This window comes from Eumetopias jubatus, unplaced genomic scaffold (assembly GCF_037043125.1).
Source record: "Eumetopias jubatus isolate StellerSeaLion01/CBP00866 unplaced genomic scaffold, mEumJub1_p1.0 scaffold_6, whole genome shotgun sequence".
Lineage (NCBI taxonomy): Eukaryota > Metazoa > Chordata > Mammalia > Carnivora > Otariidae > Eumetopias > Eumetopias jubatus.
The window spans coordinates 86,988,437-87,016,010 of NW_028274812.1; the positions used below are offsets into that span (position 1 = coordinate 86,988,437).

Consider the following 27,574-nt stretch of genomic DNA (forward strand, 5'->3'; position numbering starts at 1 on the left):
AAAAATTAATTAGGACCACTATTTAATTTGTGCAAAATGTCCTTTGAATTGCAGTCTTTAGCATAAGGAGGACATAAAAACAATTATTCATTGATTTTAGTAGAAATGTAGTTCTTAAAGTAAGATGATATTTTCAATAAATGCATTATCAAGAAGGATATGACTTCATAGACTGATGAGAGTCCAATGCTAGTCCTCAAATTATCAGTATACATGGCCTTTAAAATATGAAGTATTTAAAATTGTACATCTTTACCTTAAAGCTATCTAGGATGATGTCTTGGATGACACTGTGGTTCTTCATGACCCTGATATGATTAACAAGAAAACCTATTTCCATATAGCAAATATAATTTAAAGATGTCTTTTATTTCCTCCTTCTTTCAGTCCCTGTACCAGACACTTGGACCAATTCAATCCTCAATCCCTTCCCTCCTTCAGCAGGTTTAACTGTCCAAAACCCTTAGGGAAAACTTAAATGCAGTCTTTAGGGAACTGGGAGGCTCGGATGTTAAGTGAATACCAAAGAGGTAAGATTAAAAATGAATGCTTTAAAGTATGCCAAGTTTATACAAATATGTGTCCAGTGCTGACAAAGGAACACAAATGCAAAGCATAAGTGCACAATCTCCACCCTCTGCTTCTGCAGTAATTGCTGCATTGTGGGTGGTTAGATAATAGAGCATCTTTCCTCAAAAACTGAGAAAATGCCTTTCTTACAGAAGATTAAAGTGCTTAGAAGAAACCTCAAAGAACACAGTGTCCCTGAACAAACAGGCACATCTTGAATGCTCCAAGAATTATCCTAAATTCACTGTATCGTGTTTTCATTACAACACTAGATTGATTTCTTATGCAATAAAAATAGGTGACTCATCACCAATAAACCTTGGAGCAAAACCAGCTGCACTTTCATTTTGCAATTTTAAAACTTTCATTTTGAATTTGGATATGCAGCATAAAATTCCTTCTCATCAGAAAGGATAAGGAATTCCTGCAGTTGGGTCTAAAAGCATATGGGCTGGGTTTTGTTTGTTTGTTTTTGTTTTGCTTTTGGTTCACCAAAGCAGCAAAGGTGGAGCTTCTACCCTTGTTCCTGAGGAAAATCATGAGGTTTTAGCACTTAGCCCTAATTGAGGTCCTGGAGAATGGCAGCTCTGTCATGTACAAAAGTTGGAGTTAGTTAATTTGATGCATCAGTTGCTTCATGGACAAGAATGGAAGGCATGTAGAAGGAAAAGACGAGAGAGCCAAGGTGTGTGTATGAATGCTGGAGGAATGAGCACAATGGGCAAATGAAGGCCAATAGAGGAAAATCACAATTTACCAGAATGGCTCAAGTGTGGACTCTGGATCTGGGCCTGGGATTCAAATCTTGATATTTTAGGGTAACTATAATGTCCTGTTTTTTTTTTTTTTTAAGATTTTATTTATTTATCTGACAGAGAGAGAGACACAGCGAGAGAGGGAACACAAGCAGGGGGAGTGGGAGAGGGAGAAGCAGGCTTCCTGCTGAACAGGGAGCCCAATGCGGGGCTGGATCCCAGGACACTGGGATCATGACCTGAGTCGAAGGCAGACGCTTAACCAACTGAGCCACCCAGGCACCCCTTGTTTTTGTTTTTTAAAGATTTTATTTATTTATTTGACAGAGAGAGACACAGCGAGAGAGGGAACACAAGCAGGGGGAGTGGGAGAGGGAGAAGCAGGCTTCCCGCAGAGCAGGGAGCCTGATGTGGGGCTTGACCCCAGGACCCTGCGATCACGACCTGAGCTGAAGGCAGACGCTTAACGCCTGAGCCACCCAGGCGCCCCTGTCTTGTTTTTTTTGGGGGGGGCAGTCCTAGTTTACCTCTGCTGTTTTGGCTAATTGAGGTTATGTATTTAAAACTTTATATCGAATATATATACATAACCAAAGGCAGGAATTGCACTTAAAATAGAGCTTATCCTTTAGTACTTAAATGTGCCGCCCAGGGAGCTGAGGGTTCCTTTTTATTCATTCTCTTTCCTACCTTCTTCCTTCTTCTCCTCCCCCTACCCCTTCTCCTCCTTCTTTTTCTTTTCTTCTCTCTCTCTCTCCCTCTCTCTCTCTCTCTCCTCCTTCCTTCCCTCTCTCTCTCTGTCTCTCTGTGTGTCTCTGTCTCCATCTCTCTCTCTTTCCTTTTTCCAATAGAATCTGCCAGAGGGAAGAGGTTGGCTTCTCTGGTTATTTGGTCACACGAAGTCAGCCAGGCTAAAAATCTCCATTGAAAAGGAAAATGACTGTATCCTCAATGACAAATTCAGTATTACCATTGCAGCCAAGGCCACAGTTTGCAAAGAGAACTTCAAAAGCACTACTTTTATGCAGCGACCTAAGTGCTTAGAGCAGCAACTCACAGTCTATAAATGAGTAAAGTAAACTCCCAAGCAAGGGCACCTTGGAATCAAAAACAAAAGTAGAGGTGGATACAGAAATAGAAGTTTAAGAGATGCCATAAGAGGGATATTGATGTTTTCAAAATATTTAAAGTTTGCCTCATTTTTCATGTTGATTCAGAGGGAACAACTTACAAATTGGGTCTTAACTCATCAATATTAGAAAGTTGGCTAGTTATCAAAATGGATTTGCTTGTGGAAAACATCACTCAATATTACTAGATGGTCACCCCCACAGTTTTGAAATCCTACGAGAAAAATATGGCAGGGATGGAACTCTGCATTGCATCAGTGTGTTAGAAAGCAACTGTTAGTTTTGCTTGTCTACCATTGCAAGTACAGAGGGGCCGAGCAAAGCCTGCATGTAGTGTGATTCCTTGGCATTTAGCAGCTTAAAAAGTCATGGTTTTTATATTTGTACAGTAATGCTGAGTGCCTTATAAAATACTGAGGGCATTTGGGAGGGAAGGAAAGGACAGCTGACACTTACTGAACACTTGACATGACCTCAGCATTTGTTAGCCATTCCTTAATTAATTCAACAAGTACGTATCAAATGTCTCCTCTGTGCTAGGCACTATTCTTAGCACAGCACTTAGGCGGATCCTTTACATGTGATACCTTATTTAATATTTAGAACAACCCTTATTTAATATTTAAAACAACACTAGGAGGCATCATTATTATCTGTATCTTCATTGTTATTATCCCTACATTCATTTTACAAATGAGGAAGTAGACTCTGTTAAAGTGGTAACATTGTGACTCATGTCTCAGTTTGCCTACTCAGAAGTATTATGATTTTGCACTGTGTGGAGCGGTTTGATTTTACCCCAACAAATTAATAGCAAATTTACTTTGTCTTACTATAATATTTTTGCACTACATATAAAAGACAGGCGTAATGATTCAGTGAGAGGGAATAAAACTATTCTCACTTGTCCAACAGGAGATCAAAACTAGATACCACTGAAGAATGGTGATTTTCAAAAGGGGATATATACGTATATTTTAATTTGTCTAGCATAATCTTTATGTTCTAACATCTCCATAAAAAAATCATATCTTAGGATTCTGCAGCAATGAGTGGTTTATAGGAAACATTCAGTCAGACAGACAGATTTTGGTTCTTCTCTCATCACCCTATTTCCTCCATTTACTCTGTCTCTTTTCCCGAAAGGCTAAGATTGGAACACTGAGGACCAAAGAGAAAGAATAGGCTTGCTAGAAAATAGTGTGCAACGATCACTTCCTAGGAAACACAGCCACTCAGCAGGGGTGTCCACAAGGACCACAGCGCTCTGAGAGCGCCCCACAGTTGCATCCCACCATCATCCCTGCAGAGGGAAGTGACTCCACATCCCAGGACCAGGACACAGAGATTTAGATGAGAAATATTCTTCCCATTAGCAATTTACAGGTGTTTCTTTTTCACAGAAAAAGTAGGATCCTCTGATTTTAATTTTTTAAAATTTTAATTTAAAGACTTATTTATTTTTTGGAGAGAGAAAGCACACACGTGCAGGGTGGGGGGGTGGGCAGAGGGATAGAGAGAATCCTGAAGCAGACTCCCCATAGAGCAAGGAGCCTGACACAGGGGGCTGGATCCCATGACCCTGAGATCATGACCTGAACAGAAATCATGAGTCAGCTGCTTAACCGACTTGAGCCATCCAGGCACACCTAAGATCCTCTGATTTTTTAAAAGTGGACAAACTAGGCAGTCAAAAAAGTAACTATGTGGTATATCGAGGATATTTTTTTCAACTTGTTAGTTTTTAATGACATATTATGTATATTGAAACTTTAGATAATTAACCATTCTACATATTCCTTTCCAGCATCAAAATAAAAAAAACAAACAAACTTGTAAATTACTTGTGAATCATTAGCTTAAAATTCTGTTTTTATCTATTGGCTGTTTCTTTATCCAAGCCTGGGAGTCTCTGCACAGCAGGGCACAGTCTTCTAGCTGTTCACGGTATTTTTGCCAGACTTTAGTGCTCTTCATGGAGGACTCCCTCGGCTTCTTCTCAGGTCTCTCCTACTTCCCTAACATGTAATCAAGCCTATGCACAAGGTATGTCCACAGCCTGTACTTGACTCTCATTGAAGCCGAACTGTCTCAACCAGGAACTGGCAAACTCCATCCCACAGGCCAAATCTTTCCTATCAGCTATTTTTGTACGGTCTGCAAGTTAAAAATGGTTTGTCACATTTTATTTATTTATTTATTTATTTATTTATTTATTTATTTATTTAGGATTTTATTTATTTGACAGAGAGAGACAGCGAGAGAGGGAACACAAGCAGGGGGAGTGGGAGAGGGAGAAGCAGGCCTCCCGCGGAGCAGGGAGCCTGATGCAGGGCTTGATCCCAGGACCCTGGGATCATGACCTGAGCCGAAGGCAGACGTTAATGACTGAGCCACCCAGGCACCCCTGGTTTGTCACATTTTTAAATGATTGAAAAAAATCAAAAGAAGAATAATATTTCTTGGCATGTGAAAATTATATGAAATTCCAATTTCAGTGTCCATAAATGAAGTCTTATTGGAACACAGCCACACCCATTCATTCACATAGGGTCTAGGGTTGTTTTCGTGCAGCAATGGCAGAGTTCAATAGCTGCACTGAAGACTGGATAGTCCACAAATCCTAAAATATTTACTGTTTGGCCCTTTGCAGAAAAAAGTATGCCTACCTCTGTTCTAGACATATGATGGAGAAGCTATTCTGAAACAGTACAATTTTTCTTTAAAGAGAAACACATTCCGAAAATACACGTGTTTCTGTACTTATTCTGTTACCTATTGCATGTTCTTCCTACCTTTTCTTTCAAGGCTACGCTGAATATTGTGGGGAAATTTAAGCTGATGACACCACTTTTAGTTTTCAAAAAGAGTATGTTTTGTGGTCTTTTAGAGACAGACACTTTTTATAAATGTTCATCTTCTCTACCCAAGTAGTTCATGATTTTACTCCTAACATAAATGCAAAAAAAAAATGTGATATGGGAAGTCATTTTTGCATGAATATCTGAATAGTAAAAACAAATGATATAGAAAATGCTTTAGTGGGACGCCTGGGTGGCTCAGTTGGTTGAGCATTGCACTCATGGTTTCAGCTCAGGTCATGCTGTCATGGTTATGAGATTGAGCCCCACGTTGGGTGCTGTCCGCAATGCGGAGTCTGCCACAGATTCTCTCCCTCCCCCTTTCCCCCTTCCCTTGCTGGTGCATGTGCGCGCGCGCTCTCTCTCTCTCTCTCTCTGTCAAATAAAATAAAAAAATAAAGTATTTTAAAAAAAGAAGAAAATGCTTTAGGAAATAAGTTTTTCTTCTTCTCCCAACCAGAGGAAGGCACATCAGATGATAATTAACCAAGTTTTGAATAAGAGAGAAGAGAAAGAGAGAGAGTTCTTCTGTACATGCAACATTACTGACTTCTTTCTCTTTACATACACATGTATGAATGTGTGTGTATAATATGCTGTTTCAATATGTAAGGGGTTTTGAATATTACTAGAGAATAATTAAATCAAGGACCTATTAGGAATTGGGCACCAATGCAGGCAGCAAATTAGCAACTGAAACCAACAATCCAAGGGCTTTCCAAGATAGTGACTCATCTATCCCCAGAAAAGTAATAGCAACGACCAGTGTTAAGGGGTGACAAGGGAAAAGAGATCAGTGTAGACTCAGAAGTTCATTCTGGAAATTTGTTCATACAACAAATCTTTATTGAGCCCTGAGAATGTTCCAAGCACTATCTTACTACTGAGGATTTAACAAGTGAGCAAGGAGACATGAAGTCTTGGCCTTGAAAGAGCTCACAGTCTAGTGGGGAATACACACAATTAATAAGGGAACAAACAATCCAGATGAGGCTAGATTGTGAGAGTATGAAAGAAGTAAAGGATGAGATGGAACATGGTCGGTTGGCTAAAGAAGGTCTCTTTGAAGAGGGGCTGTGCAAACCTAGAGCCCAGAAAAGGCCTGTAATGTTCCAGAACTATTAGAATAGTAGCTTCTGGGCAGGAGGAAAGGCATGAAGTAAAGAAACTCAATATGCCCTAGAGAAATAGTAATGTTTCTAATAGGGCAGAAAAGTTTAGGTAGGAAAATAGTAGGAGAAAAAGCTAAACATGATACCATAGCCTAAGAGACCTGGAGCATGATGAAATTTAGAATTTGAAGATGTAAGTTAGATGCCTCCTAATTAGAAGTAATAATTGATAATGTGGGCATGGATAAGTCCTCCTGAAGAGAGGATAGAATGGGCAGATTCATTTATTCAACAAATCTTAACTGAGAACCTATTACATGCCAGGCACAGTTATGGGCACTGAAAATACACCAGTGAACAAAAAAGTTGTCTTTGCCCTCATGGGACTGGTGTGGTATCTGTGGGGGAGACAGACAAGGAACAAATACAACTAGATGGAAATGTAGATGATATGATTGGAGAATAATGAGTGGGGTTGGGAAACTTTACTAAGTAAGGAAAGCTTCTTTAGTTAGCTGGCATTTGTGCAAAAATCTATAAGAAGTGAGATGGTGAGTTGTGCTGATATTAAGGAGCTGAAGGAAAAAAAAAGCTAAGAAATGTAGTTTAGGAAAGGCCCACTTTTAGGGAGTAAATAGAAAGACACCAAAAATAAATGGAGAGAGAGAAGACTGCAATAGTGAACTAACTTAGGGATGGAGAGATGCATGTTAATAAGAAGAAAGTGGCTTTAAGAGGAGTCAAAGTTTTATAAAGATTATGGAGAAGATTATTGTTTGGTTTGAAACCATACGTTAAGATTAGTTTCAGGCCATGCTCTATTGCAGAGGTTGGCAAACTTTTTCTATAAAAGGCCCAAAAGTAATATTTTCAGCTTTGTGGGCTATCAGGCAATTACCCAGTTTTGCTGGTGTGATATGGAAGTAACCATAGACAACTCATAAATGAATGATAATGCAAGGAAACATGGTGTTTAATCATGTAATAAAAATGATCTTGTGTGACCAATGTTGTGTTTTTTTTTTTTTAATTCAACAAATGTTTATTGGGCAGAACTGTTGATTTCCCACCACTAAAGCACTTTCTTCTCCAGTGTCACCCACCTTAATGGAAGGTGCCACTGTCTATTCAAACGCTCACACCAAAAAGCTAAGGGTCATCTTTATTTCTGGTTTTCCTTTGCCTCCTATGACCCATCCATCAACATCCTCTCAGTATTATTTCTGGAACATGTCTTAAATCCCTGTACTTCTTTCTCCATTCCATTACCCTCTAGAAACCATCGGAATCTCTAACCTGAGCTAATTCAAGAGCTGCCTAAATGGCTTTCTTGAGTCTACTCTTTTACTCTGAATTGCTTCTTCTTTCAGAAACTATAGTTATCTTAAAAAAAAAAAATCAGATCATGTTGTTCCCTTACTTGAAATAATTCAATGGCTTGCCAGTGCTCTTAGAATAAAATCCAAATCTTAGACAATGGCCTACAAGGCTTTCCATGGCTTGGCTTCTGTCTCGCTCTGTGGTCATGTTATATATGGCAGCTTGTTTACTGACCCAGATCAACTTGTACAGGTCTTTTCTCTTCCACCACAGGACTTTTCCTTTCTAAGTGGAACAGTGTTTTCCATCCTTATCCTTGAGTCTCTGCTAACTTGGGTCTATTTTAACTGCCTTATCTAAAGAAATTCACTCCCCACCATTCCTCTCTATTATATCACCCTGTTTATTTTCTTTATGGCCCTATTCACAGTTAAACATTTTCTAGTTTATGTACACATATTTATTATGTGTTTCCTATACTAGACTCTAAGCTCTTAAAGGAAAGGTATTTTCCCTATTTACCACTGTAGGATAGGATCCCAACATAGAGTAGGTCTAACACAACTCCCCATATATATATATATATATATATATATATATATATATATATATATATTTAATGAATGAAGTCTACCAAAGACTTAAAAGACTCAATAGAAGAAACTGGGGTTTAATGTGATAACTTTAGGCCCTGGAGGCAAAAAAATCTGGTTTTCCAACTAGTTTGTGATCTTTGGCAAGTTATTTAATTGCTCTTCAGTTCGACCATCTGTAAAAATCAATAGTCTTTCATGAGGATTAAGCTGAAGGCAGTTAGTTCCTTCCCTACACACAGTACGACACAAGATATAATTCCCTTTTATCCTTTATCTCAACCATTCTCTACCTTGTGTAAAATATGGTGGACGATTAAAAAAGAAAAAGTCCCGACATAGAAAGAGATTACAATCTAGTAAGACATCTGTTTCAGACAAATATCTTAAGTATGAGTAGAATGGGTCATAAGAATGTTTCTTATACAGACTTGTACCTCTGAAACAAATAACACATTATATGTTTAAAAAAAAAAGAAGATAGTAGGAAGGTAAAAATGAAGGGGGTGGGAATCGGAGAGGGAGATGAACCATGAGAGACTATGGACTCTGAGAAACAAACTGAGGGTTCTAGAGGGGAGGGGGCTGGGAGGATGGGTTAGCCTGGTGATGGGTATTAAAGAGGGCACGTGTTGAATGGAGCACTGGGTGTTATACACAAACAATGAATCATGGAACACTACATCAAAAACTAATGATGTAATGTATGGTGATTAACATAACAATAAAAAATTTTAAAAAAAGAATGTTTCTTATAAACTCCAAACCTGTCTATTGAACTGTTTAATTAAATGTCTTCAGAAATCTTAAATGTAGCATATCTGAAGCTTAACTCTTGATTTCTACTCATCCTTCATCTAAATATGTTTTCCGCATGCAGTCTTCCCCATATCCTCCTTCTTCGAAGACAGAAAACAGGAAGCTATCCTTGACATGACCATATACTCATCCCCAGGATCTCACTCATCACTGTGCTTACTATTTCTCTCCCAAAACCCACCTTAAAGTCGTTTTTTTATCTCCGTTTTGACTGCTACACAATATTCCATCAAATCTTTAAATAAAAACTCACTATATTAATTGCTTCCAATCTTGTGCCTTTCCTATGCACTTTCCACACTACAGTGAGAGGATTTTCGAAGCAGAGCTGAATCATGTCACTCCCCAGTGAGTTCCTGTTACACTTGCATAAGATACAAAATTCTCCCCAGGGTCTCCATGACCTGGTCCTTGACTTCCTCTTTGACGTTAGCTCATGACTTTACCCATTCATAAATGTTCTCCAGTCATACATGTTCTTTCATTTCACATCAACCCCTCCTTTGATTAATGCTTATTCAACATCAGGTCTTAGCTTGAATGCCAAGAAGAACTTCCTAGCACTGAGCAACCACTGCCCCCATATCTAAGTGAGAAACCTTGGTTAGTCTCGCTTCATATCATTTACCACAATTTAAATATGTCTATGAATTTATTTATTTATCTATATGCATTCTGGTTTTAAAAGTTGTTTTTCCTTCTATTTTCCCTTATACAATAATACAAATTATATATTCATTTGTTCATCTAATAAGTTTTATATTTAAAAACTTAATATCTTCCCCATCAGAATGTAACCTCTATAAGGACAACGACCAGGCATATTTAGCTCACCTTTTTGTGCCCAGAAGATAATTGGTTCTTGGCAGTCACTAAATAAATATCAATTTAATATAATGAAAGAAGAAATGAAGAGCAAAAGACTAATTTTAACTGGGGGGAGGGAACTGGGCAAGGTTCAGCACATGACTCTAAGACAATGTAAATAAAAACAGAGAGGTGATTTCAAGTTGTTCATAGAAATTCAGCCACTTCTGGGGTACCTGGGTGGCTCAGTCAGTTGAGCATCCGACCCTTGGTTTTGGCTCAGGTCATGATCTCAGGGTCATGAGACTGAACCCCCTGTGGGGTTCTCTTCTCAGAGGGGAGTCTTCTTGAGATTCTCCCCTTCTCCCTCTGCCCCTGCCCCACTCAGGCATGCTCATGAGTGTGCTCTCTCTCTCTTTCTTATATAAATAAATAAACCTAAAAAGAGAGAGAGAGAGAAATTCAGCCACTTCACCTTACCGAAAAGAAACCGTGGACCTTATGCCTTTTTCAAAATAGGGAGAAGTGAAGTTAGACATGTGTGCCTTACCAAATGTAATTTTTTTAAGAAAAAGCAGGGACAAATAGCAGTAACAAGAGACCATCTCCTGAGCAGTTAAATACCAGCAATATTGTGTTACCTCACTTGGTTCCACAACCATACTCTGAACCAAGTACAATCAACCACATTTTGCAGACCAGTTTTGGATCCTTATGTTGCAAAAACACTCTTTGGTTCTCATGGCGTTATAGTAAAGATTCATGAGTTTATAGTCAGAATATAACTAACTAAAGAATGACTGTTGGAAAAAAAGTAACATGAGCTCTATACTTGTGAACCTCACTTCTTTCTCGTCAAGGTCAGAAAACGTTTTTGGTCTTTGGATCTTCAAACCCCAAGAAACAAAAACAAAAAACAAAAACATCCCCAAGCAAACAATAATTTACTGTTCCTCTCCACACACATGCATGCACAAACATAAACACACACACACTGCGACTAAACTGAGTACTCTATTTCATTATAACTTACATGTAGTTCAAAAAGGCATACCAATCAAGTATAGTTTTCTTTCACTTATGTTGTCTAAATTATACTTATATTTACTTATATTTATTTTTTATTAAGCAATTAATATTTAAAAAGTAAATATTCCATATTTCTAATATGCTATGATATTTTTGAAATACTATGGATTTTTAGAATAAATTTTAAAGATGGTAGAGGTTACCCTCTTTATTAAGAATATTATTATACTTTAGGGAAAATTAAAAAATAAAGGAAAGAGTTAGGGAAAGTTAAAGATAATCGGGTAACGAGTTTGGGGAAAGTAAAAGGCGACTACCTAGAAAAAAAGGGAGACAGGGACGAATGCTCCTAAATAACCAGACAGAATCTTCGAAAAGAGGAAGGTTCATATTCCAAAAAGTAATAAAGTAGCCCAAATGAGTATTGAAGTTAATTATTAAAACATTTTGTAGTGACAAAGAAAATGTTTCAGTATCTTAGTCTCAATTATATCCCTTCATATTCCTCCTGCATTTTAGAGCCTTATTTCAATGTATCAGGCTGTGATTTCAGAATATAGATGGATATATAACCTATTATCCAATATAAATCATTCCCTTATGAACTATTTAGTCCTTACAACTATAATATTCTATTTTGTAGTTATCAGCTAAGACTTGAATAAAATATTGTCCAGTATATAAAGTTATATATGCTTTAAAGCTTGTTATTATTGGATATTAATTCAGTTTAACTTTTATTAAAAAACATCTTCACATTGTGATGTAACTTAAAAACAACACAAAACAAAAACAAAAACACTACTTTCCCCCCAAACCCAGAGTATAAATTTTAATAGTATCTGAAACAAATGCATTTCAGGTTCAAACACTAATAATTTTTTTTTAAGATTTTATTTATTTATTTATTTGACAAAGAGAGACACAGTGAAAGAGGGAATACAAGCAGGAGGAGTGCGAGAGGAAGAAGCAGGCTTCCCGCAGAACAGGGAGTCCAATGTGGGGCTCAATCCCAGGACCCTGGGATCCTGACCTGAGCCGAAGGGAGACGCTTAACGACCCAGCCACCCAGGCGCCCCTTAACACTAATAAATATTTTAGAACATACACACACAACCATATTCACTCACACCTGCTCTCTCATATTCATATGTCACAAACCAAAACAGAAGATCAAATTAAACATATTAAACTAGCCACATAAGTAATTATATTTCTGAAATTAAAACTCTTCATATGAAAAACATAAGTAGGTAATATAAAGCAGAAAAATATTTTTGACTGTTCAGAAGACATTATTTAAAGACAAAAGAGGTTAATTCACTTATGAATTCAGAGGGTATAGTTATGCTACAGAATTATTTGATGCATCTATAGTGATAATTGATAGAATTTCGTAGACTACAGGTGATGTATTACATGTTAAGGAGTGGAAATTATAAAATTAAAACAGAAAAGATTCTCTGTGTTAATCATTCAGAGAATGAGGATCTGACTAATGACTAATAAAAACAAGGAAGACAAGAGTAGCTCCTTAAGATAGCAAAGTGTAAATACCATTGAATTGTTTGGGGCCTATAGAGTCATTATGCTACAAAAGACAATCGGTAACAAACTCATTTTAAAATAGACAAAGCACAAATAGTTTTCTAGATTTAATTATATTATCTGCCTAGGAGTCTGGGATCCTGGTCTGCTTTGTGAAATAAACAATAAGTGTACTATTAAGGTTAGCAAAAACAAACAGAAACTCATGGTATTAAATTTAGATAAGAACTTCTGCAGTTCCCTGGAGGAACAGACTGTGGCTACTGGTGACTGAGTTGCATGACCACACATCCAGTCAGGAGCAGAGCCCATATTTGACCCTGTATTTGTCCACTACCAATTACTGAGGGCCTAGTACATGCCAGGTGCTAAATATATATAATCTTTAATCTTTATAATAACACTTTAGGGAAGATATTATTATCTATACCTTAGAAAGGAGCCCACTGAGGGATTTAGAAATGAAATAACTTGCAGAAGGTCAGCTTGTTGAGGTATAGTCAAGGTTTGAAGCCAAATCTAGCTCCAGAGTCAGCATGTTTTCCTAGATACTAAATGGCATCCCTGCTAGCATTGACATAAAGAGTACCAGTCTTTAATCTGAGTCATATTTTTCAGTTGTCAAATTCAGATGAGAACTTATTTATTTGGAATTTAGCAAAAGAAGCAATGGAGAAGAGCAGTAATTTAGGATAGAATTCTTGGAATAACCAAATAAAATAAGACTTTTGAAAAGGTGAAGCGATAAAAATAGAAAAAAAAATCAAAATCTGTTAAAAGGGAATCAGTGCTGAGCAATATAAGTCAATCAGAGAAAGACGTGTACATATGATCTCACTGATATGAGGAATTCTTAATCTCAGGAAACAAACTGAGGGTTGCTGGAGTGGTGGGGGGTGGGAGGGATGGCGTGGCTGGGTGATAGACATTGGGGAGGGTATGTGCTATGGTGAGCGCTGTGAATTGTGCAAGACTGATGAATCACAGACCTGTACCTCTGAAACAAATAATACATTATATGTTAAAAAAAAGAAGAAGAAGAAGAAGATAGCAGGAAGGGAAAAATGAAGGGGGGGTAATCGGAAGGGTAGATGAACCATGAGAGACTATGGACTCTGAGAAACAAACTGAGGGTTCTAGAGGGGAGGTGGGGATGGGGGGGTGGGTTAGCCTGGTGATGGGTATTAAAGAGGGCACGTTCTGCATGGAGCACTGGGTGTTATACGCAACAATGAATCATGGAACACTACATCAAAAACTAATGATGTAATGTATGGTGATTAACATAACATAATAAAAAAAAAGAGAATCAGTGTCTCTTTTCTCTTCACTGGTTATTGTTACAGAGCAGACTACTATTGCCATAGAGACAGTTAAAATGAATTGTTTCCGTATTCACACAAACTCATGGCAACTTCCTTCTAATTCATTGGAAAGAAGGCAAGCAGAAAGGTAATTTTAGTAATTTCAAATCCTTATATAAACCAATAGAGATCAGAGGTATTATAATAGTCAAATTTTGTTCGCAGTTGGCTTTAGATTTTATGTTTCTATTCTGGCCTTTAAGTGTCTACCAGATCCTGAAGGAATTAACCTCTAAGAGAAGAATGCAGGCACACTGGGAAGACCTACCATTCCAACATGCTTTAGATACAATGTCTCAAGGGAACTAGGGAGTCACCCGGCCCTTATGCTAGTTCCATTTCTAAAAGCCTTCCCCTAGTTGGAGTCCTCTTCCAGAAGACTGGATCTCCTTGAATGGAGGCAAAGCACTGATCCCTTTATGCAAAACTCCTCTTCATGGCTTCCATAGGGCACAGAAGCCATGAGCAACTTCTTTGCAAAAACTCATGTTCTTTGGGGTGCCTGGGTGGTTCAGTCAGTTAAGTGTCCCACTCTTGATTTTGGCCCAGGTCGTGATCTCAGAATTGTGAGACTGAGCCCTCCACTGGGCTCCACACTCACTGTCGACTTTGCTTAGGATTCTCTCTCTCAGTCTCCCTCTCCCTGCTGCATTCTCTCTCTCTCTAAAAATAATAAATAAAATCTTTAAAAAAATCCATGTTCTTTCAGAGAATAATTAAAGAAAACTCAACCCCAAAATGATATTAGATTTATGTGTCAACATGTGAGAAACCCGTGAATTCTGTCCATATTCTCACCAGAAATTTTGAAGTTTTGAAATTCTGTTTCTCCATTCAGGACAACTTTCACAAGCCATATTTAAGATGTACTACTAAAGCATGTATCTTTACCATCTGTGTTACATGCATTTCATCCTTTAGGCTGTGAGCTCTTTCTCACAGGTATACATAGCTAGGAGAGGAGTCAACGATTTCCTCTGCTTTTCCTACTCATGTCCCAGTGTTGCTGAGAATTACTATGCACTCTATGTTGTACATTCCCAACTGAAATTCGTGGGACCTCATTAGTTTTCCTCAGACCACGAACATTTTCCCAGTAAATATAAAATCCAAAAGAAATAAGAGGCTTTAGAGCCAAAGATTTGGTCTTTATCTAGACATTCTCCACTAGACAGTTACTGAAGGAACGGAGACTGAATGAGTAACAAGTTCACAAAATTTTCATTGGCTAGGAAATGTTATAAAAGTTTCATTAACGGTAATCAGGTATTCTTTAAAAATGTGTAATTGGCCAGAAAACAATTTTGAAATTCCTAATAAAGTAAATATATATATCTCAAAAATATTACTACAAAAGAAAATAAAGGTCAGAAGTCATTTTACCTTGACCTAAAAATACAGACTACATGAGTAAGATTTTCCCAGAGTTATATCAAAACCACAGTGAAGTTCTTTATATAACAGAAGTAGGTTAGAGCGTGGCTGGCTGAACAAGATAATGAAACAAATCTTTAACTTTCAATTACTAAGATGCAAAGGGATAAAAATGCATTGACTCTGAATGGGAAGCAGTGATGTAGGACAAATTGTGTGGGTGCCCTTAACACCGTGGCAGCAAGTTTGTTAGGAGTAAATAGTATCATGAAAATTTGTGAAAGTGTTAATTTGGGAAATGCTGTATGATTAATATAAGGGATACCTTACCAAATTCTTTTTTGAAAGCCTAAGGAATAAAAGAAAAAACAAAGACATTTTCCTATACATTGTACTCAGTGGTGCTTCTGAAAAGAGTTCCTTAGAATAATAGCCCGTTTGACACTAGAGAATTTTTATTAAAATATACACTCAAATAATGTATATGTAAGGAAGTAGGAAAAAAGACCTTCTAAAGTAGCAAAATGTAGACTCTACTCTTTCTTAACTGGATTTAAGCTAGGATAAGAAGCAAAAGCTGTTAAAGATCTGGAGACGAAATGAGAAATTCATAGAAGGGAAGTAGAATGAGAGTTAGGAATTGGCATACTACAGGAATAATGGAGGAAAAGTTTAGGGCATCTGGGTTACTTGAAATGAGAAATAATGGCTATTAACAATGTGTTCTAGTTTAAGTTTTTTAGGGACAAAAATCATTATTTAATGACTACATGAATAATTGTGTCCTTGAATAGGCTGTATAAAACAGATTAGATAAGCCTAAAAATATTATGTAACTATTTTCACTCCAGTTACCTTCCAAAAGAACACAGGCCTACTGATTATTTGAAATACCGTAATATGATGTATATTTTCTGCTTAAAGTCCAGGTTGTAACCATGATACTAGTACTACTACAAATAACATATTTTAAGCTGGAGAGATAAAGGTGCTTTGCAGAGACATTTCCAACTTAGATACTTTAATGTATTTTTTTTAAAGACACATTTTTATTAAAACAATACAAAATAGTTCAGAACTGACAGTTTATGGCTGGACTTGGTTGACCCCTAAATATTTTTCTATTCTTGAGCTTCCATGACTTTATAAATAGAAGACACACTAAAATGATAGGGAAAGTAGAATTTATTTCATTTGTTAACTGGCAGCTCAATCTGAGTTAGAGCTTTAAAAACTCATTTTAAAGAACAATTTCATTCTAGCTTTTTTCCAGGGATTCAGATGGTAGAATGATGACAAAAGGCTGATGGCTTCACAGTATAAAACTGCTTATATTGTAGGAGCAAGGATGTCTGCTGGACTCAGAAACAAGAATATATAAAACATAAAGAGCATGGTGACTATAGTTAACAATACTGTATTACACGTTTAAAAGTGGCTAAGAGGGGCATCTGGGTGGTTCAGTCAGTTAAGCGCCTGCCTTCGGCTCAAGTCATGATCCCAGGGTGCTAGGATCAAGCTCCACGTTGGGCTCTCTGCTCAGTGGGGAGTCTGCTTCTCTCTCTCCCTCTGTTCCTCCCTCTTGCTCTGTCTCTCTCTCTTGCTATGTCTCAAATAAATAAATAAATAAATAAATAAATCTTTAAAAAAATAAAAGTTGCTAAGAGAGTAGATCTTTCTTTAAAAATATTTATTTATCTATTTATTTATTTATTTATTTATTTATTTAATTTATTTATGAGAGAGAGAGATTGTGAGTGTGGGAGAGGAATGGGAGAGACAGAGGGAAAGAGAGAGAGATAATCTCAAGCAGTCTCCACATTCAGCACAGAGCCCAACGCAGGGCTTCATCCCACGACCCTGAGATCATGACCTGAGCTGAATTTAAGAGTCAGACTCTCAACTGACTGAGCCACCCAGGTGCATCATAACGGAGAAGATCTTAAAAGTTCTCATTGTAAGAAAAATAATTGTAACTAAGTGTGGTGATGAATTTTAACTAAACTTGCTGTGCTATCATTTCCCAATATATACAAATATCAAATCATTATGTTGTATACCTAAAACTAATACAATGTTATATGTCCATTACACCTTAAGAAGAATTTTAAAAAGAATAAGAAAAGAAAATTAGATAAACTAAGACAAGCTTGCTTTGGATCCTAAACTTTAGAGACATTTAAACGTTTGCCAAAGTAAGTTTTTGACTTTTCTTTTTAGGATACAGATTTAGACATAAATCTGTCTTATTTTTGTAGTTGAGTTCTTGGAAATGTACTGGATACATTTCCTTGAGCCCTCTCTTCCTTTCACATCCTGTTTCTAACCATTAGTAAACTCTGTAAGATCAAGCTTTAAAATGTCTCCAGCATCTAACCTCTTGTCACTCTTTCCACTGGCATCTGGTCTAAACCAATGAGCTTTCTCCTCTGGACCAATGCAATAAATACCCAACCAGTGTCTTTAGAGCCAGTCCTACCCCCACTATGGCCTATTTGTTTCCACTCCACACTCAGAATGGTTCTTTTAGGACATAAATCAGATTAGGTCATGTTTCTGCCCACACCTTTCAATGGTTTTGCATCTCATTCAGACCTATAGTCATGTGCCTTCCACAGGCTGGCTCCCCACTCCCTTTCTGATTTCATTTCTCCCTCCATCTACCCTAGAACCACCCTCAACCACTTCACCACCACCTCCTTTAGCCTCTACTATATCAGGCACATGGATGCCTCAAGACCCTTATACTTACTGTTCTTTCTGCTTGAAATGTTCTGTCCCCACATATCACTGTGCCTCATGTTCTCAAGGCATTCAGGTCTATACTGAAATACTTTATGGGGCACCTGGTTAAGCGTCTGCCTTCAGCTCAGGTTATGATCTCAGGGTCTGGGATCGAGCCCCACTTCGGGCTCCCTACCCAGCGGAGAGTCTGCTTCTCCCTATCCCTCCGTCTGTCCCCCGGCTTGTGCTCTCTCTCTTTCTCAAATGAATAAATAAAATCTTAAAAAAAGAAAAAAAAGAAACATTACTACTTTGATTAGAGGTCTTCCATGGCTATCCAGCTTAAAATGACTCTTTCATCTTCATTCTCTATCCCCTTACCATGATGGATTGCTTTATTTCTTTTCATATCACTTATAACCACTGGACATGTTAGATGATGCTTGTTTGACATCTGTCTCTGCTATAACACATGAGTTCCATGAGAGCAAGAATGTTGTCTGATTTGTTCCCTGAGAAATTCTCAGAATGTAGAACAGAACATGGCACATATTTATTGAATAAATGTGTAAGGCCTCTTAAAGCCAAATAAATCTATAGACCATTATCAATTTATTATAATGACACTAGGTAGCACCTAAAATAGAGTTCTCAGCTGGGTGGAAGAGAGCCCCTGAGTAGTATGTCTTGCTTGCCACTAGAGGGGTTGGATATAGCCTTTGTCAGTAACCTCCCCCTTCCAGTGCTCTGGAATAAGAAGATCATATGAAATATTATGAAATAATTTCTATTAAATGAGAAGTAATCAAAGAATTCATAGTGCTGCATACCATTCCAAATCATAGGTTCAAACTATGTTTGAACTATTTATTTTCTCAAGGGAGTACCATTTAAAAAAAGAGAAAAGAAAAAAAATTAAAAAAAAACAGGTATTTTTAGTTTTCCTCTGTGATCTACATGAAGACATACCACTTGTTTCACGCGTCTAGCAAGAAAGAGCAGTAGAGAGCCAGAAAGAGGAGGTAGAATCTGACACTTTCAGACTCAAGTCTAGCAGACTGAACCAATGTCAGGTGCTACAGATAAAAAAAAAAAGACAGTAAATTGTGTATTCCTCAGGCTTGGTGTCATCTGACCACAAGTGTTTGATTTTTAAGGAAAGAAAGTTAAACAAGTGATGGAGATGTATGAACCACAAAACTAAGCAGTGACGGAAAGGAAAATAAGCCTAGAAAAGAGAAGCCACTTTATTTTATAATTATATCATCAGATTGAAGGTTGGTTTCTCAATTGAAGAACAAGATATTCTACCAAAGAAATGATTACATTTACCAGTAAGTATAAGAAATAACATAGATGTGATGTTGATGAGACAGCATTGTGGAGAGAAAAGAGATGTCAGAATTGTATTATGCCATTCTTCAGATTGAATTTGGATTCAATTTCAGAAAATATCAAGTATGAATGTTCATTCTGAAAAGCCCAGTATTTTGTATTTCTAAACCAAGAATAGACAGTGATATTTAGCTTGGCAAAGAAAAATGTCTTAACTTTAATGTTTCCAAGACACTAGCCTTATTGGATTACTGGGGAAGAACTGAAACTATATTTTCCAGAATCATATCTCTTAGGGCTTATACATACGGACAACTTTTGAAATTCCTTACAGCTTATAATTATAACATTCTGTATTTTGAGATATTATTAGTCTAAAAATAATATTCCCTTTTTATCTGATATCGTCAACTTTGAATACTTCCTAAGGAACAGTTGTGAGACAGTAGTTAGTGGGTGTATCAACATTCATCTTTGCAACTAAATCCTTGGAGATAATTGTATCAAAATGCTAAGGGTGTAATCCATAGAAAGCAGCTAAAGAGTTCAGAAATTTAGATCCTGTTCATCGTGTCTTCACTTTTCCTGGAGAACTTTTAAGTTGTATCATCAGCAATCACCTAAAGTTTTTCTTAAGTCTTAGAAACTCTGCTCTTTATTAGCAATTGATATTAGCTACAGTATTCATTTTGAAATATTCTTTCTCCCCTAGTAATTACATGTCACTGATCTTATTCTGCCCTGTTTTGGGATTCTTTATGCCGACTAGCTCTGACTTCTTACTCTGACACCTGCCATGTCTTTATGGGTTTTTTTCCCCTCAACATGGATTTTTATTCTAAAACTTATATAAACCTTCATCTAGAATAACATCTAAATTTAGTATATTTCTTAATCTAGTATCAATCAAAGTATATTTCTTAATCTAGTTTATTACTATACCTAGAGATCTCTTCATAGCCATATATATAGAAATTTTAATTGATATTTAATTGACACAAAACATTGTACTAATTTCAGGTATGTATTTATATACTGTGAAATGACCACCACAATAAATCTAGTTAACATCCATCACCACATGTATTTACAATTTTTTTAAATTTTTTTTTAAGATTTTATTTATTTATTTGACATAGAGAGACACAGCTAGAGAGGGAACACAAGCAGGGGGAGTGGGAGAGGGAGAAGCAGGCTTCCCGTTGAGCGGGGAGCCCGATGTGGGGCTCAATCCCAGGACCCTGGGATCCTGATCCGAGCTGAGGGCAGTCGCTTAACGACTGAGCCACCCAGGCGCCCCCAATTTTTTGTGTTTAATAAGGGCATCACCTTACATCTTTTCTTTCTTATTACTGTCCTGATAGTTGAAAAAAAATCTTTCATGGCTTCAATTATCACTTAATTATTCAGTTGATTGTCACATATATATGATAAATTTGACTTCTTTACTAAAGCCCCAGACAACGTTTCATTTTTTCACTTGAGGGTTACACTTATATCTAAACATTAATATGTGAAAGACACTCTCAAATGTTTGTTGAATAAATATAATCACAATTACTCCTTTCTTTCTGACACCTTAAGTTATGAAATATTATCATTTCTGCCTCAAACCTCAAATTCATAACCATGATTGGGTTTCTAGTCTTTCTACTACTAACTCAAGTCTTCCTTATCTCCCTCATGAATTGTAAAAGGCCTTCCAGTTTCCATGTTTAAAGCCTTCTCAAAAAGAAAATTCTATTTCTGCTCTAACATGATCTCTTACCAAGCACAGCTCTCATCAGGTCAAGCTTTTGTACCTCCCTGTTGTCTTCAGAATTCAGAACCATCCTACACCATGTCTCAGCATGCTCCTCCAATTTTATTTAATTTTTCTTTACTTCTTTACTTCTGTACATATGTGTTTTTATCAAAATAAACCACTTATCCACTAAGCGCAACCTCAACTTTGACAACTCTATACTGTTTCTGCTAATAGACTGGAACGATTTTTTCCCCCTAATGTTCTGGAATGTAAGCATCTCCTTGCCACTCATTCTCCTCACGTTGAACTGTCAACAATCTAGTCATCCTTCAAAATCTAAACTAAATGCTTCCTTCTTTGAGAAGTTTTCTAGATCCTTAACACAGAACAACATCTCTTATAAGGAATCTCTGTGCATTTGGTTTATATGACACATACCAAAGTGTACTTTATTTATTAATGTAATTCTTTTATGTCCTCAATGAGGCTGCAAGCCCCTTGTAAGCCAGAAGATTAGTCATTTATCTTAATGACTTGAATAACAGGAAAGGTTTTGCTTATAGTAAGATACAATTTTCTTTTGATTTTAATTGAACAGTCAGTGAGCTAGCAACATGTAACACATCACTATGTTCCCTGAATTCAGTTTGATGAATACAATTCAAGTTCTAAGTCCAAAACTAAAACAATGAACTTCTAAAGAACAGTCTATTCTTACCAACAAATAAATATAAATGCTACCTGAAGTTATTGTGGAAAATTGGTGGCTAAAAGCATAATAAAAACTATCAAACACTTTGCTAAAGGAATGGACAAATCTTTAGAACAATGGAAATCTATGCCCATACCACATGGCAATACCATGAGAGCATGGAAGATCTCATACATTCTAGTCTGCCTTTGGAATGGCAAACGCTGGGCCTCAAATAATGTACTTTTTTCCCCTTTCAGTGCCTCACCTTCTTTGCTTTATGTTACTGCCTCTAAAAATTCTTATTATTTCTGAATCATAAGTCTAATTGTTATCCTTTGATTCTAGTTTATACTGTAGTAAACATAAAAATGGTAAAAGAATGAAGAGTTTTAAGAAAGATAGTGGTTAGCAAAACACAGGGGACCTGAAGGCTAAAATATGGGAGGAGATTTAATTTGGGAATCCGGAGTTTCCAGAAAGCTTTTCCAAGAGGAGTTTCAGGGAAGCGATGAGGGAAACACTGGGCTGCAAGGGATTGAAGATAAAATGTTTACAGAGAAAGAACAGAAAATAAGTTTAAAAAACTCTTCAAAGAATATTTTTGTTGAAGAAAAACAACTTTAACTCATATTAAATAATATTAAGATATAGTCCCCCTTGAACTAATTGATAACAATAATATTTAAAAAAATACATTGACTAATTCATGTCTTTTACTAAAACAAAAACCACTTACCTATACAGCCTATTTAGAACATTTAGAATACAATTTTGCAATAAGCTGAGACATATTGCAAATTGGAATCTCTCTATACCATATCAATTTTTCATGTTCATTCATTTATTCAGTAATTATATAAGCTACTTAGTGTTTAGTCTTTTGTAAGTGCTCATTAACTTTCATTTATTATAATTATCATATGTCTATTTTGAATGTCATATTCATACGTGAATATGAAAAATAAGTATTCTATTTATGCCCAATTATTTTATAAATGCATTAGCTTGTTTAATGTCTTTGTTCATAGAATATTTTTCTCAAGCTTTGTGTTAACTTTTTTAAGACCATAAGTCTTTTGAGAAACTGATCAAAGCTATGGACCTGCTCCCTCCAAAAATGAACATGCACGCATTTATACCAAAACATTCACAGCTTTTTAGCATATAATAGCATTTCATTTATTACAAGCTGATGCAGGCAGGGACATTTTTCAGAAAAAAGAAACTTCAAAACTTTTCATTTCAACTAATTCTGAAGAAAATCTTTCTAAGATATGTCACTCATTTTCTTGCCATCTTAATCAGATTATAGGCACTTTTATCTTGATGAATAGAGGCCATGATTTTAGACATAAATTATGATCCTAAGAGTTAGAACTCATGTTCTTAAAGGTGAGGCATGAGTTGGTTGTTTCTACAATAGGGGCTCCATACTCTGCTATATTCTTTCAGTATAGCTTTTTATTGTTTCAACATTTCAACTATTATATTTGCTATATATGTATTTCTAACAGAACCATCTCTGCTTCCAACTCATTCTGTCTAAATCAGGAACCAGAAAACAGAAATGCAGAAACTATATTTAAAGTTGAAATAAAATAGACTATCAGCAAGGTTCTGAGACTCTCTTATTACACTCCATGGTCTTTATGATATTTATTTTTGGCTATTCAACTCAGTCTCTCTTCAGGAGCTTATCTATACCCCAGAAAAGTGAGGTGGCAATGCATGTAGGCTTTATGGAAAAAAGAAAATCTCTTTAAGAGACATGACGATCTCTTGTGGTTCTTTAAGTAGTCTTAATCCAACACACCCTGAAGAAAATGACCATAAAGAATAAGCAACCTCTCTTAGTTACCTAGTCTCTATTTATTATTCATAAGCTGTGTGTACATGTGTGTTTAAATGTGTGCACACATGAGCGTGTGTGTGTGTGTGTGTGTTTATGCTCAGTATAATGAGCTTAATGTTGAGTAATTAATATTTGTACTTAGGGTGTAAGATAAATGAGTGACAACTCACACATTTCACAATTTGCTACTGTAAATTATCCTCTGTGTGAGTCCTTGTCCAAAAGCTTTGGAAATATCAGACAAAACAGTATAATGGATGTTTTATATACACTAGCATCAAATTGTATAACATGAAGAATATGAATATAACTGGTAAAACATTATTTCAGGGTGTGTCTATGAGGATATTACTGGAGATCAATATTTGCATCAGTAGACCAAGTATAGAAGATCTCCCTCACTGATGCAGGTGGGCATCTCCTGAGAGCTGAATAGAACACAGAGGCAAAGGGTGGATCTGTTCTCCTTCTGAGCTGGTACATCCATCTCCTGCCCTCAGACATTGGTGCTCCTGGTTCTAGGACCCTCAGGTTTGGACTGGAACTACATTATCAGCTTTCCTGGCCTCCAGCTTGCAGACAGCAGATGGTGGGTCTTGTCAGCCTCCATAATTGTGTGAGCCAATATCCCCAAAATAAATCTCTTCCTATATATCTACTTATGTCTTATTGGTTCTGTTTCTCTGGAGAACCTAACAAATATATGGATACACTTTGGAAAAGTCCAAAATATTATTGAGAATAACCTTCTTCTAGTCATTGAACTATAATAAGTCAGTCTCTGGGCTAGTATTGGAAGGAAATCAACAATAAAAAAGATCTCTTTTAGGCTGTATAATAATGTTTGGGATATTTATTCACAGAATATAACATTTTTAAAAACCACAATTAGTTATACATAAGTGATCAGAAGTGATCAAATCACACTGTCCTTACACAAGATTGAAGATAGTATAGAACAATGTTGGCTTTATCTGCAGTACTAAATTGCTTTGAGTTACTATATTTAATACACTTCTTAAAGTTTAGCAATGATAAAGGAAGTAGGCTAACCTTGAAAACAGAATCTTAATGCAAAAAATACACAAAGTTTTCAAATACATAATTTTGGCAAGTCAAAAGAAAGGTAAAGAGTAATAAATGTTCATAATTTATGGAATTTTCATAGTAAATTATACTAGACTATAGAGGATTTCATATACTGTTATTCAAACCATGTACTTAAGTCTAAATTTAAGCTTACTAGACTCTGAGATTGGCATTCCTTTTTTTATAGTTTTTTCCAAACTGAACAAATGCCAGGTATCAATCTGATACTTTTTTTAAGAATTTTTTTATTATTTATTTATTTGAGAGAGTGCATGCAGGGGAGGGGAGAGGGGCAGAGGGAGAGGTAGAGAGAGCCTTAAGCAGACTCTGCACTGAACATGGAGCCAGATGTGGGGCTCAATCTCACAATCCTGAGATCACGACCTGAGCAGAAACCAGGAGTCAGATGCTCAACCGACTGCACCACTCTGGTGCCCCTCACTCTGATACTTTTACTTAGCAATGACTTTTAGAATTAGATGTTAACATTTACAAAAAAGAATTAAAGAAACAATACCTTTGTGTGTTTCCCCCTTAGTTTTTCTTGGAAATTACTTTGTGAATGGACTCATCTGGCACAGCAGCCTTCGTGGGTCCTCCTCACCACAGAAGTCATCAAGTCCTTCAGAGAGTGGTTCCAGCTTCAATGACCAGCATCCCCAGAATCTCCCTAGGTTCTTCCTTCCCTGTGCCAGATAACTCATAGCCCAATATACTATCGCTTTTCCTACAGAGTTGATCTTTCCTCTCTTTGCCTAGCCATTTCTGGAATGCACATTTAATTTGGATTTTCTCTGATTTCTGAATTCATTCTTCAACAAAGATACTATTTTTGGTCTCCATTTCTTCTCACCACTCAATGCTTAGAGCAAGGGACAGTTCACTCCATTCCTGAACCAGCACAAGCTGCTAAACACCCACTCAGAGGGAAAGTCTGGGCCCTCAAACTGACTCAGAAGGTGGATTAAAACATAAACCTAACTGAAAGGCCTTATGCTGCATTAAGATGGTATATTGGCATGGAAATGTCCCCATTTGAGGACTGCATTGCATAGGTCTTCCTCAACTAAAGAATATTACCAGCAATTAGTTATTATCCATTACAATTTGAGGTCATCCTGATGGAAGATATCTTAGGATCACATGAGTCCCTATAGGACTAAAATATCTTCTGAAGACACCAAGTGTAAAGTGAACCAGCAAAAGCCTTAATCATACATACAAATATATATATATATATATATACACACACATATATATAATATTATATTATATATTATATGTTTATGTGTTCTGTACTAGTTGAACTCCCCTAGTTAATCACTCCACCAAGTTAGGTATCTTCCTGATCCAGAAACTAAAGTTTAAACATGCCATGAATAAGAATCTGAGGCAAGCTATGTTTATTTAAACACATTATTACCTACAGTGGTCTTTAGGTGAAGACTTAGGTGAAGACTACTAAAGCATGACAAATGACAGAAAATCTGAATCACAGCAAGATTATGAGAGGAAACTTTTAAAGAAATGAAAAAACTGTAAACCTATATCAACTCAATGCATATATTATTTAAAAGACTATTTCTTTGCTCTTGCCATGTCTTTTACTACAAAGAGTAATCTGCCATTTGGTTAACATTAGTGTTGTTGGCTCAGTGACACTGTAAAAGTATGCATAGGTTTTGCTTCTCTGTGTAACTCCTCCCTATTAGAGACAATTATTAATTATTATTGATGCGCTCTGGCAATACACAATCCACTATAGAAGGACGGGAGAGATCCACTGTGCCTGGCAGTCACTCAGGAAAACTGCTGTTGGCAGCAAGAAAGCACCATGACCCTTACAGGTATCCTGAAACCTATACAACCCGTGCTGATTCAGCTCATCCCTGGGACACCTAACAACAACATAAAGTAACTTGGCATCCTCATGAACAATGTATGGAAGATTATGAAGACTCATTTTTTTAAAAAACACACAAGAATATATATTATATATTTTCAACATTAGGTCAGATACCAATGAACATTTGGTAAATGGAAAAAGCAGTACATATTCTCCTCTACATGTGCATGTGCAAACATAGACGATATTTGATAAACACTCCAGGAATCCATACGTGTGTGTGTGTGTGTGTGTGTGTGTGTGTGTGTGTGTATAATGTATATGTGATCGGCCTATCTAAAAATCAGACACTAAGTATCCATAATACATTACTTACATATACCTGAAGATATGAGCAATGGATATTATACTTAAAATATATGGCGCAGATACTTGCAATTTTTTTTTAAATTTCAGTAAGATTTGGGGAAAAAATCCTATTTCTTACCTACATTTCCAGTCATTAAGTATGAATTCTGAAAGTCCATCATCCCCATTCCAACAATGTGTATAAAATCTTCAATCACCTGCATTAACTCTATTGAGCCAGGATAAATCTACAAAAAGATGCAAAGATTAGAAGGAATAAAAAGTCTATATCATGGAATACATCAACAAAAACTACATAATGAGGTCACAGATTAGCTCTGATTTATTTGAAGAAATTTCTGCAATTGGCAGCCGTTGTATTTTTGAAACACTAGTTGAGAATGATACCAGGTGTCACAGGGCAAGAACTTTGAAGGTGATATGATGCAGTGATTAATCCTCCATAAATCTAAGGAAACTAAAAATATCTAACAGATTGTATACTTAGAAATTACCCGTCTTTACTTTTGATGGGATCCTTTCCCCACTTATATATAACATAGAACAAACACTGACATTTGGGGACTTTTCACATTTTTTACTTAGCATCTATATGATGGCCACTGAAAGAAAAAAAATTCTTACTGCCATCATGAA

At 36.5% G+C, this 27,574-nt stretch overlaps 1 protein-coding gene across 2 annotated transcripts in view; it reads right to left on the reverse strand.

Moving 5' to 3' along the window:
* The window catches only part of ADGRB3 (adhesion G protein-coupled receptor B3), a 723,536-nt gene that overhangs the window by 325,282 nt on the left and 370,680 nt on the right, over window positions 1-27,574 (reverse strand). For both annotated transcript variants that reach the window (XM_028097735.2, XM_088024325.1), the window contains exon 11: window positions 27,057-27,165. In XM_028097735.2, the coding sequence (XP_027953536.1) occupies window positions 27,057-27,165 (109 nt within the window). The remainder of the gene's footprint in view (window positions 1-27,056; window positions 27,166-27,574) is intronic.